At 36.7% G+C, this 13,192-nt stretch overlaps 1 protein-coding gene across 1 annotated transcript in view; it reads right to left on the bottom strand.

Annotated features, from left to right (window-relative positions):
* cv-c (RhoGTPase activating protein) overlaps window positions 1-13,192 on the bottom strand; it is a 206,906-nt gene that overhangs the window by 148,432 nt on the left and 45,282 nt on the right. Inside the window, exons 2-3 of the mRNA XM_018545992.1 lie at window positions 1,078-2,589; window positions 237-411 (exon numbers count right to left, since the gene is read on the bottom strand). Coding sequence (XP_018401494.1) covers window positions 237-411; window positions 1,078-2,589 — 1,687 coding nt within the window. The remainder of the gene's footprint in view (window positions 1-236; window positions 412-1,077; window positions 2,590-13,192) is intronic.

Here is a 13,192-nt window from a genome sequence, read left to right as displayed (position 1 = left end):
TCTTGAGTATTATTAAAGAAACATTATATATAATCAAAATAGATGTAATTTTAACCAACTCGAAAGGTCAAGGGAATTAATTTACACGTAAATAAATCGATAAATGGAGCTCTTGTAATATAGTCGTTTACTGAATTACGGAGAACCAAAACGGAAATAAACTTTCCGGGTGTTAATTACCTTCATGAATGTATATTAAATAAGTCATGTAAGCAACGTGGGATGATGAAAATTACCTGGAGGAGAGTCGCAATCGCTAACCCAGGTGAAACTAGAGCTTCTCGAAATCGCTGGCGAAGTTTGAGTTGCCATGTCGGAACAAGTGAGAGTATCCATCGGCGGACTATTCGGGCAACAAGAACCCGAGCCATTTCGTATTCTTGACAATAAAGACTGCAGGGAAATAGGCAGCTAAAATAAATATTAAACAACAAAAAATAAATTAGTCGTTGGTAGAAATTTAAGTAAAGAGCTAATATAATCATAGTGTAGGTGTAAGTAAGAACAGTAGGTTCATTCATGAATTTTCGTATATCTTTTGAACTAAGGGTGAGCAAACGAAAATTCCAACTAAGCATTCGTGAGCAAACGATGAGCAAACGAATGCAAGAAAAAAAAATCGATTTTTTAATATTGGGGGGTCAGCTTCACACGGGTGCTAGATTTTTTTAAAATGGTTATGATGTAGCAAAGAATTTTACTTTAATGTTATTATTAAAGAATTTTTTTTTAATAATTGCATAAATGCTGTATACTAAATTAATAATTATATTTAAATATTTAATTTTTATTAAATAATTATTTCAGTATATAGTTATTCAAATATTTGATTTAAAAAAATATATATATGATAAACATTTTTTTAAATATTTGACTAATTTATTTATTTATTGTATATATTAATAATTATATGTGGTATATTTAAATCTTTTAATTACAATATAATTCTCTAAATTTATAAAAGCTTGTCAAAATAGATGTTGTACATATTATGATGCAAATGAGTCAATACATAATTAATTCATAATTTCAACTTGGTGAAATATAATTAGCGGTAGAAATCAATATGAAACTTACGGATCCCGTTTTCGCGTTTTGTTCCTCTATGATCCTTTTCACGTCAGCGTGCTCCAGCTTGCCGATGGTTCCGTTCTCGATCCCGCAATTTCCATTGACGTCATTGTTCTCAGACAAGTCACAATTCACTGCAACATCGTTGCCCCACGTTCGTGTCAATGAGAATTTCTTCAAGTCCACTGGGCTAATCTGCCTGATGTCTCTATCCGATTCCGACAGCCTTTTTGCGGTGACATCGGAACGTAGAGTTAACGGCGATATCGCTCTCTTTTTTCGAGACAACGTTTCTTTCGAGTTCGCCTTGCTATTTTTCGTCTCGTGGAACCTGTCGTTTCGCAAACGCGACATATCTTGATCCGGTAACGAAGACACGCTGACCAGAATAACATCGTCAGAGCTCTCGTGAAATACCGGAGTGTGTCGTTTTCTCAACAATTTCGAAAACGGTGGCTTCTTCTCTTCCGTCGGTGTCACAGGTGCCGATTTCGGAACACGATTGTCCAACGATCTAGATCTGCCCGTCTCGTCGTTCGGAAATACGTCGTCGTATTCGGGATCCATGATCTCTTGATCATCCGAGCCTCGTCGGAGTCTTTGTAGTCGCATTGCCTTTCGACGTTTTTGATTAGTTAAATTGATAGGAAGGCTCGTTTTTCTCTCGGATCGTTGTCGTGGCGGTAATTTCGCGTTCGTTTCTTCAGGATCTTCCTCGGTGTTTCTGAATGATCCAGCTTGAAGCACGTCTTCATTGGTTTTCGAACTTAATCCTACTCTCTTTGGTGCATGGCAAGGATTCGATTGTGCATCTTTCGAGACACACTCGCGTTCCAATTTCGACGGTAGACTAGAAGTAATCCGATCAATCTGGTTTCTGATCGAGTTTATCGGCAAACAGTTGCTGGGTTCGTCGTAGTCGGAGCTTAGAGTTTCTGTAGTATAAAATCGATGTTTACCGATGATAACCTGTAGATTCTCCGGCAAGCTGCCGCTTTTCCTTCCCTCAGGAATCAGTCGATCGTGGGGCTCATCGTAATCGGAGTTCAGCAGGCAACGACGATCATCGTCAACGAACAGTTTTCCGTTCCTGCGATCTCGAAGATTTTTCTCATCTCGAAGAAAACCATGTTCACCGTTAAACTCTCGATCGGAACACTCGCTATCGGATATTCCAAATTCGTTCAGCAACTCTTTGTATTGTATTCTGATGTCATCGTTGCTGCGCGTGGCTTCTCTCCTTATCTTCTCTTTGGTAAGCTCGTTGATCTCGTTGGCGATTATGCTGTTGAACTCTGCGAGGATACTGTTAGACCACTCACCGATATCTTCGCCACCTCTCGTCAACGAATTTTGTCTTTTCACGAAACCGTGCGATTTCGTAGTAGGTAAGTATTTCGAGATAAACGAATTATCCGCGTAGCTCGATAACTTTTCCGGTTGAGTTGGATGCTTTGTCTCTTCTACGATGCGGAGTGGAGTTGATGGAGCTGAGTCGAATATCTCGCCGATTTCCTCCTGCAACCAATCAGAAATTCAAAGCGTTTAAAACATTGCATTGCCGAAGAATAGTCTTTTCACTAAGAAGTACTTTCTTGTTGCTAAGCGTAATATGCTCGTGAATAGAATATCATAATACCATATGTGCTACGTAATTTAACGTCAGCTAAGGAAGAAGTTTCATTAGAAGTCGTCATCGTGTTTAAACGCAGAGGCAGTCCCTCGATCGATGAGGCTAAAGAGAAACTTGCAAAATCCTATCAACGATAGATAGGTTACTACCTTTGCGTGGATATCTCGTGCGTACAGTTAGCCAGCGGAACGCATTTATAAAGTGGCGCATAATGAAGCGGTTACGAGAGAAGCTGACAGAACCAACGTGGTCCTCGATGCTCGTCATGCAAAATAAAACGAAGGAATCGACCAGCTGCCGCGACTTAAGACGAGCCGATTTCAAGACGCATTCTTTCTCTCTTTCTCTCTCTCTCTCTCTCTCTCTCTCTCTCTCTCTCTTTTCTATGCTTTCTTGTTCTATTTATCTATCACAATCGCATGTTCTTTTCTTGTTTAAAGCACTCTCCCACGTAGTCATTGTGAGATGTGTGTGCACTCTAAGTAAGATAATAAAACGTGGTTGACATTCTAACAATTGAAAATTGAAGTATGTAAGAATTATACAACAAATTGGAAATAAAGGCTCTAAACGATCAAGTTGGATCTTTAGTGTTTAACACTAGAATTGTGGGACTAAATTAACTCAATCGCGGTTCAAGATAAATTTAACTTTTTACGAGGGAGGGTTGTCATCATAAAAGTAAAATTACTTGTAATTAATTACGATTATTTATGAAAAGTTATATAAATCATTCCATATATATAAATGTTTATATACTACATATCCAATCCTGCAAATGACGTACCGAATTTAATTTTCAGTCTTGAAACACAATCCTAACAAAACAAGAGTAGCTAAATTGACCAACAATTTAATAATATTGATGTTTATTAGAAGGTGTTAATACATAGCGTTCAAAATATTCACTAAAATTAAATTATTTAACGAATTATTATTCAGAAGTGTTTCATAAAAAATTACAATTTATATGACAGACATTGCTTCAGTTCTAAATAATAATATATTAAAATTCGCAAAGTTTTCAAACTGACCCTGATTGGTCCTCCTCCACTGCACAGGCGAGTTAAATTGAATTTGCATAAGTCTCTCGATGCAGCTCACTCACGACCCACGCGATTTCGATCTACGCACAAGCCAGATGCGGTCAGACGCTTCGGTATCGTCGATCAATGTATCAAATTATATCGAATGGAAAGAACAAGCTTGATTAAATCGAGGAGTTTAAGACGATTTACAATCCAATCGAAAATTCCGACTTTATTCTTGGAAAGTATTAAAGACTAAAATTAAAAAAAGATAAAAAAAATAAAATCAAGACATGAAAATTGAGGAAGAAAAAATCATTAATCAAAGTTATAATGCCTATTTTCTACAATAATGGTATAATTAGAAAATTGTGATTTTTTTTAGTTGTTTAAAAAAGTAAACGAAAATAAAGAAAAAAACATACTTTAAAAAATACATTATACTTTTATAAGATTAATTATTTAAATTAAATGTTAAATAATTTATTTTATAAAATTTAAAAATACCAAGAAATTTAAGAGTAAAATTTCGCCTTAAAAAACCCAGTATGCAGGTTAAAATAATAAAAAAGGTTAAAATAATAAAATGTTAATGATTCAAGAGATATATTCAATTAATTTTCTAAAAAATTTCATTTTTTGTTATTCATGTCGTTATAGCAAATAAACAATATAAACTAGGAAACAATTATTGAGACGCAGAGTGCGTGAGAGAAGGAACGTGGGAGTCTTAAACCGCAACAACGCAAAACGCATTATACCCACGAGTGAACAAAATTTATAGGCTGCCGTGCGTATTCGGTATGCAAATCAACAACGCGAGTAGTTAGCCTAACCAGCGGACTTAGCGAAACTCATCAAGACGGTGGCGTAGCACAGCACAATATTGGCGCGTAAGACGAAGAGCTGCTAAGATAAGACGGTGGAGGAGGAAGAGGAGGAGAAACTCTCGAGGGTATCCAGCCGGTACGATTGCATCCAGCTGGGCGATCAATCATCGTGCACGAGCTTCCTATTGTTCCTATACGCGGGTGTTACATTGTGCGCCGCGGGCTAATGGCGTATATACCGGGATATAATTGTCTCGGACGTGTCAACCCGTTTAGTATCGGCGACTAATCTCACGGCTTTGATATACCTTGATCTATCTTCCAGTCTATTCCAACAGGTTAATCCTGACGTCGCGTCGGTGGATATGCTTGTAATGTAATTGCAAACTCGCGACTAATTCGGCCTTGACCGTTAACAATAACTACGTTCAAAAGCCCGACCTTCATTCCTTGTATTATTCATCGTTAGAAAATGAGCCATATATGTTGTAAAGACTAGTATACGTATATCTAAAGCGATAAAAAGATTAATACGAAATTTGCAATAAAAAAAATTGATTGTATTGTGGCTAAAATATATCATGAAATTAATTCAAAGATTATCACATCCATAATTTAACAAAATACATTAATTGCAATAAATTATGTAAAAATATACTAAATAATGTATTTTTATTAAATTGCAATTGGGATATCAATTTTCAACTCTCGTTTTTTTTATTCGATATTCTTTTCCATGGTATTTTAAAATATTGAGAGGAAGAGAGAGAGAGAGAGAGAGAGAGAGAGATACAGATAATGCACAGAATTTTTTGTTTCTATCATTACTGTAACGTTATTCTTACATCGTCTTTGTTTTGTTAAATATTTTACACGTTATTTCTGGAAGCAGCGTTTTGACGAGTGCGTTAACAAAGCGACGAGTTTCTCGTACGACCGATTGTTCACGCAAATCTTAATCGTTATAATTGTTGATGGATCGAGTGCAACGTTTACGTCGAAGGACGCGGAAGCGCGCTTGTGAATCGTCTTGATTGGGATCACGTTTAATCTCTGCTCTCTCGCTACGCCTACAATAGCGTACGGCCATCGCGGCGATCGCCATGTGCCATTCTAATATTCTCCATCCATAACACCCCGGCCGGTACATTTATCAAGCCGATATTTATGTGAAAGCACGCACGTCGCGCTTTTAGCGGCGCACTTTCTTCCTACTCGAGATAGCTCTCGTAGCGCAATGATTAGACGAGCACGTCTGGAAAATTTTCTCTCGCCTTCGCGTGGGCTGACCGCTGATGATAACGACAATCAGTGAGATTGACGTTGCTGGAAAACAATAAATTAACACTCGTCGACCACCGTAACATTGATAACGAAAATTGTTCAACAAAAACGTTATTTATGGCGTTATTTATGGCGAACACAGACTTTAAATAATGAGATAATGGATTATTTACTTAATAAAGATAAATTTAACACGTGTACTTTCCAATTCTTTTGATTATTCAACAGATAAAAAATATTTGTTCTCATATGTAAAAATAAAACTTTTTATAAATAGACAATAAATAAAGAGAGAAAAAAGGTGGAAGATTTCCTCAATTAATAATAATTATTCACAATAATTATAGAACTTCAAATTAATCATTTACCTGTCAAACTGTTAATTTGTAGCTAAAGGAATTAATTAGTGAATGACGCGGAAGTGACCTTTCAAACTGCAAACACGCAATTTCACCGCGCGCAATGCATGTCGTTCCTAACATCTTCCTGAAAGCGAGAAAAGTCGTCAACCCGTTCAAGTGGCAAAAAATTTCGATAAAATATCGACGTCGTTCATTAAGTGAAGAAGCTTATCGTGCGTCAAAGTCGTCGATGCATCTGCCGAGTGGCCAGCATGCATGCCGACAGTTCTCGCGTGCGCGGTAAAATTGACGTTAATATTTAAACCGAATTTAAATTGTGTTAAAGATGGTAAATTTCTTTTACTAAAGCAATAAATAAATTCTACCATACATTTATCAGGTTCGTCCTAGACTTTTCTATATTCTTATAGGCTCTTCCATTCTTTTTTTTGTTCTTTTATATTTGCATACCATTGTTTAAAACTATTAATTTTCCAAGACGTTGCGTTACAACGTAAGAAAATTTATAGAATCATAGTTAATGTTTGAGATAATGTAGGTAATATGTAACTCCATCATAAATTTTAATTTTATGCGAAAAATTAATTATTTTCTTAAATTAATTTCTTAGTCAATTTGAAAATAATTTTTTTAATTTCTAATTATTCTTTAAAATATATACTTTCCTATATTCAGAATGTCCTATGTTTTAAATATTCAACTATAATTAGTTCTATAAAATCAGCCTCTTTATATGTGTAGGGGTACATGTTCCACGAGAAAATTCTATGAAATTACGAATATGAATTCACATATAACGCGCATTAATTAACGCTGGTTGTGTGACAGAGCGCATCGCCTCGTCGTACGATATAATTTCGCTCATCGTACGGGCTTAATTGACTCGAAACTTAATTAAGCGCCGGCCGAGGAAGCTCGAGAGTCCCCTACCGAGCATAAAGAATGATCAGATCGAATTGAAGCAATATGTTTTAATCGTCTTGTAAACTGCATCTCATGGCCGAGCGCATTTCGCTTCGGGAAATCGATCCCATGAATCTTAACATATCAACCATTTTCCGTTATGCCTCCTCCTTGTGCCACTTAATCCACTTGTAGTCGCCAAGCTGATTAATTAATTGCGATGATTGCTAATTAACGTCGCCACATAAATCAAGTAAAATTCTGCGATAAACAGTTCCCGAAATCGAATTTATCCAATTACGTAATTATCGGTGCAATAATTTATAATATTTATGACTCTTACGTTATTTGGTCCAGAAACTTATTCTGCATTCTTGCCTTTTTTGACATGTATATATTATATATAAAACTATAATATTAATTAATTAACTTCTCAATCGTTTTTACGTTAAATGGAAGGCTAATATGAGGAGTTACCGGTATTAAATACGTAAAGCTTAATATATGTAAGCTAAATGAAGTATGACCTATCGATCGGATGGAAATTACTATTTACGTGTTGATCAACCCGTTCCACTAATCCTATCTGATCTCACATATTTGTCAGATGGCTCGACAATTCTTCTAGTCGAGCCCTCATTAATTTTCCACGACGATCATAATATTTTATGTCGTCATGTTATCGACTATAATGAATTTCTCACTTCGTTTCGCCTCAACTACCGCTCTCTCTTTCTGATATAAATATGTACAACTAATAATTGATATATTATAATATTAATCTAACAGCTAATAGGAACAATATTTCCTCACCAAATATTTCTCCAATTATTCTTTAAGACATAAATTTTCATAGAGGATTTCACTAAGAACATATATTACGACCACCAATGTAAATATAAAACAGTTGCTGTATCTGATACTGTATCACATTATATAATATCTATATGCATAATTTGGTTTATACAATTTTTCTTCATTTCAAGACGTCGATAAATATTTTCGTATACTTTCTCATAAACCACGTTATTCCACAACGTTTTGTCCAATCAATTGCATTCGAATGACGACGTGTAAGACTATATGATCGGAATCCAACGGATTTTCATTCGCGCGTGAAATACGCGTGTCGTGATGCCAAGGATCTCAGGTGTTTTATACGTACTCGACCACGGTGGACGAAGTCTTATTTGTTTGTGTGAAGGATCGCCTTGCGGATTTCTCGGCGGTCACGAAATGACGAATTCCCGTTGGCAACAGGTTTCAGTATTTATTATATGAGGCGCGATATAACAACAACTATAATTTTATCCATTTACGTAGTTATATAGAATGTTCTAGAACTACCGGATGCTTTTTCCAATAATAGATGCCAGAGGGAAGGCTGAGAAAATAATGGCAACTTGACAACTAAGCATTAATATTTACACAAAAAGCTAAATGACAAACTTTCACAACATTTTTGTTAAGGAAACGTTATACTACTATTTGAATAAAAAAAATACTACATTTGAATAAATATTAAATAGTTCAAAGTAAATATTTACCAAATGTGTACACATATATTTTTTTCATAAAAAAACATTAATTTGATTTAACTATCATTTTTTTATTGAGTAAACATTTATTTTACTATAGATAAATGTTATCTATTAAAAGAATTATTCATTGTTAGTACTAAAAAAATATGCATTAAGAATTAGTAATTTTTTTCTCTCACTGTATCTCTTTAGGTTCACTGTAAAATCTACGAATGGAGATAGATGGCATTTCAGGAATGTCATAAAATTAATTGCAAATATGGTTTAGTAATATGAATGATATATGCACATGCATCTCGTAAATCCAATCTGACTGTTTCCGAACTGAAAAAGTTAAGAGAGTAAAAAGATCATTGGATAGAATCTACATTTATAATATCAAGTTTAACTCCGTTTTTTATACGCTCAAAAGAGAGAGAGAGAGAGAGAGAGAGAGTTTAATAATTAGAAAATCGCACTTCAAGATCGTTAGACGCATCCATTTACTTCATCGAATGTATCTTCGAGCATGCATCCTTTAAGGTCAATACTTGATCGCCTATTATTGGCATTAGAATCACAAGTAATTAATTGCAAAAATTGTTTTCCGACGTTTCAACGCCATAATTCATTCAATAACTATTCACAAGGCATTTCGCGAGCGAGCTTCGATTACTAAAGAACCTACCGTGTCAAGAAATTAATTGCACTCGCAAATGTGCTCCTTTGCTAATAACGTTAAACTCAAAAAGCCAATACGCCCTCAGAACGTGGTGCGTAACGACAAGAAGTCGCACGATTCTCATTCATATACATATACATATATCATACATCGTGAGTTTGGTTCGCGCGCGCGCAGCACACGCTATAAATGTAAAACTAGATTTACGTTAATGCATATATCTCGTTATTTATTTCGCGCTTACGTGAGATCCTGCGCGAGATCTGGTCTGTTACTTTCCACTTTATATCAGTATGCTTCTCTCCACTTCGCGATACGTAACCGGCTTTTTATCGCAAACCTTCCAGTATATGTAATTGCATTATAAATCCGTCTTCTGTTAGATTGACGCACAAGTAATGCTCGTTTCTAAACACGTTTCAAATACGCTGGATAAATACGTTTCATAATACTCTCAAACACGGTTTTGTGCAGCCGTAAATCTGTCAAGGGACATGGCGGCAAATGAGAAGAGAATTTAATCTAATTTGTTGCAGACTATATTAAAAGTGGGTTATAAGATTTCCTGATAATATCTCTCGATAACACATAATTAAAATATTTCAAGCAACGTAAATTACACGTGATAACAGGGATATACATATATTTATACACTATTAAGTATAACAATATATAAATTATGTGTTATTTTTACTTATTATTTAGTTTATACTCGTTAAATATGTTAATAAGTAACTACATTAAATAATCATATAATGATAGATTTATAATTACCAATTAATTTATATACTAACTAACGATGAATAATCTGTTTAATTATTTATTTATTCGAACTGCAATCTTGTAAATAATTATACTCGTGTTATCTATGTGTTATCTCATTTTCTCATTTGCAGTAGCTACGTGATTTATTTCTCCTCGAAGACGAAAGTTTCTTATAACGCGAGACTAGATTCAATCGTAAGAAAACAATCGACAGGACATTCAGGAGCTATACAAGCCGTAAAAGTATCGTAAGAGAAGTAAAAAAAAAAAAAAAACACGTAGGGATTTGTCGATGCTTTCTACGAAACGGTGTGACTCGTGTCAACTCGTACAATTTTATTACAGTTGGCTTAGTAATAAAATATCGCTATTTCTCGTTATGCGTACTAGCGGAAATTTATCAACACTTTTCACCCCGCGGGCTCGTCCGATTGAAAGCATACTTGTAAAAAAAAAAAAGAAAAATAGGAAAAACAGGGAAGAGGCAAGTCGACGCGCGTGCACAGGTCAGAGAGATTGCGATTTCATCAACTGCATTCGAGAAAATTGCTCCGAGGCTTTTCTGGCCAATCCCGCGTATCCTGATCGTGTTTACCTCAGAAAATACTCTTACACGTGATTAGTATTACGTAAAACGCAATAATTATTACATCCCAGTCCCATAATGGAGGTACGTCCGTCATTTTGCATGCAAGTCACAGGAGTGATTAATTGTTCCGAAATATTAATATATGTATTGTATGTATAACATATACATATATACTTTAACACACGACGACTCTTCGTTTGGTCGACTACAGCGGTGATCGCGCTATCTCCGGTTAAAACGGGATATTAATGAACGATGAGATGTACGCTGGTCGTCGATAGCGACGGGCATCAAGATACATCGCAAGATGCACTCAGCGCGACGTGCACACCCCCCAAACACTTTCTCGTCATCGAGAATCAAGAACGATGGATCGTGCGGCGTGTCGGTCCGGTCATTACACAGGTAGTGAAGGGTCGATCGCAAAGGCTCTTTCAGCTTTCTATCGGCCATCGGCGGAAATTACACGTTGTATTCCCTTGTGTTACGAGGCACGCCGGGTATAATCGCGTTACGCTTCTGCTCCGCCATCAGGAAGACCATTACGCGCAACCGTGTTTCCAAAAGGGATCCGCCGGCCGCGATCCATTGAAACGGACGCTCATCGCGTGTCGATCGATCGTTTCACTCACAGACGCGTGATATATTTCTTCGCATGTTAGCAGTTTCTCCGGATCTGCGGGACGCGAGAGTGTCATCGTCCATCATTCAACAGAGTCTCCGAATTCAAGTAAATACAGATTTCGTCTGAGCTCGAAAAACGTTAACAGCGCGTCGGCAGCGAAGAGGAATGCGTCACGCGATCTCCAAGTGTGATCAAAGTTACGTCAAAGAAACAGGATGAATAACGTATACGATAATACGATATTCGTTTGAAGTTTTAATTCGCTGAATATCTCGTCAATCCATCAGCAGCACCCATCAGGGATCTCGTATAGTTTCTCATATAATTTAAATCCAACGTTATAAGCAGGACTGAAACAGGACGCGGGAAATTTATATTGACGAGAAAACAATAAAAACGAATACGACGTGAGAAAAACATCCCGGCGATGCGCGATGCAAAGCGGCAGTCAAGGCAGCGCGCATCTGGAAGCAATCGCTTTCGCGTATGCAAATCGTGGACACAACTTTATTGCGGTGATCGAATAACGATTCCTCTCTTGCGATGCAAAGCGGCAGTCAAGGCAGCGCGCATCTGGAAGCAATCGCTTTCGCGTATGCAAATCATGGACACAACTTTATTGCGGTGATCGAATAACGATTCCTCTCTCTCTCTCTCTTCTTCTCTCGCCGGCGCGGCGGTTTATGTGCGTTTCTTACGGCGATAGGGTTAAACGCGACGACGATCTTCTTTCCGTTTAACACGCGTTACTCGCGCGCGGATTTCCTCTTCTATCGAGCGCGCTCGCACGCTCGCCGTGAAAGCGCGCTCGACACATGCACGGGACGTCGCCACCGCGTATTAACGGGTCACGCGTCGTGCGATCCGCGCGTGAGAAACGGTATTATCTCGCCCCGCGGCTACGGACGTCGCGTCGCGACGCATATACTTTCTCGGATGCGTCGCCGATGCGCGCGCGCGTCTCGCGTATACGCGGGGACAATAATAATATGCGTCTTCGTTAAAAACTCTCGCGCGATTTCTTGCGTCACGCAACGTCCAGGATGATGCGTGAGCCGCAAAAAATTATGACCGCAGATGTGAAATGCATGAGTTTCATCGTTGACTTGCAGTTGCCAACTTTTATGTCTTTGAATTGAATTGAACGATTCTATAGAGGGTGGGGCTCTGAACTCTCATATCTTGAGAATTTTGTAAAATATATCTACATTGTATGGAAAATTGTTGAATATAAAGGTATTATCTGTGCATAATTAAAATTACAATAAGCTTCGTAATTATTTCATAATAATCTCCAGATTATACATAGGCAACTATTCATTTTATTTAAATTATTTAAAACAAAGAATCGGTTATTTGATCGATAAGTTAGATTATCTCAATTGATTGTATGATAATCAAAGAACTATTTTAACGTTAAAGATATTTAATTTCAAACATTCCGTGATTTCGATCCTGTATTCTTTAGAATAGAGGAATTAATTATACACGCAGCGGGAAATTAAACTCGATACGTTGGAGTTCTGCGAACTGCAATATCCGTTTGTCATTTCATGAAATTTAAATTAATGTTATGAATAAGTTTAAAGCGATTCTTCGAAAAAAAAACTACAATTAAAAATTTAATTTCACAAATTTTCCTGTAAAATTCACAACTCAAAATTAAAAACAAAATGTAGGTTACTTTTTATAATTATTTTACCCACGTTTCATGTGTCTTATTAAAGCAATATTTCGTCGCCTTGATGTATGAATGATTCTGTCGAGGATTTTTAAATCGTAAATATTCAGTAAAAAAAGCGAAACCTTCTCTCATCAGCGAACCTTTTTACGAGGAGATCAAGGATCACGCGACTCATCTTCGAGTTTGGCTATCGCTGAATCAAGGTCGAGGCGTTTC

The sequence above is a fragment of the Cyphomyrmex costatus genome, unplaced genomic scaffold, assembly GCF_001594065.2.
Source record: "Cyphomyrmex costatus isolate MS0001 unplaced genomic scaffold, Ccosl1.0 scaffold51, whole genome shotgun sequence".
NCBI classification, from domain to species: Eukaryota; Metazoa; Arthropoda; class Insecta; order Hymenoptera; family Formicidae; genus Cyphomyrmex; species Cyphomyrmex costatus.
Note: the sequence above shows the minus strand (reverse complement) of the source record. Positions and strands in the feature narration are given on the sequence as shown.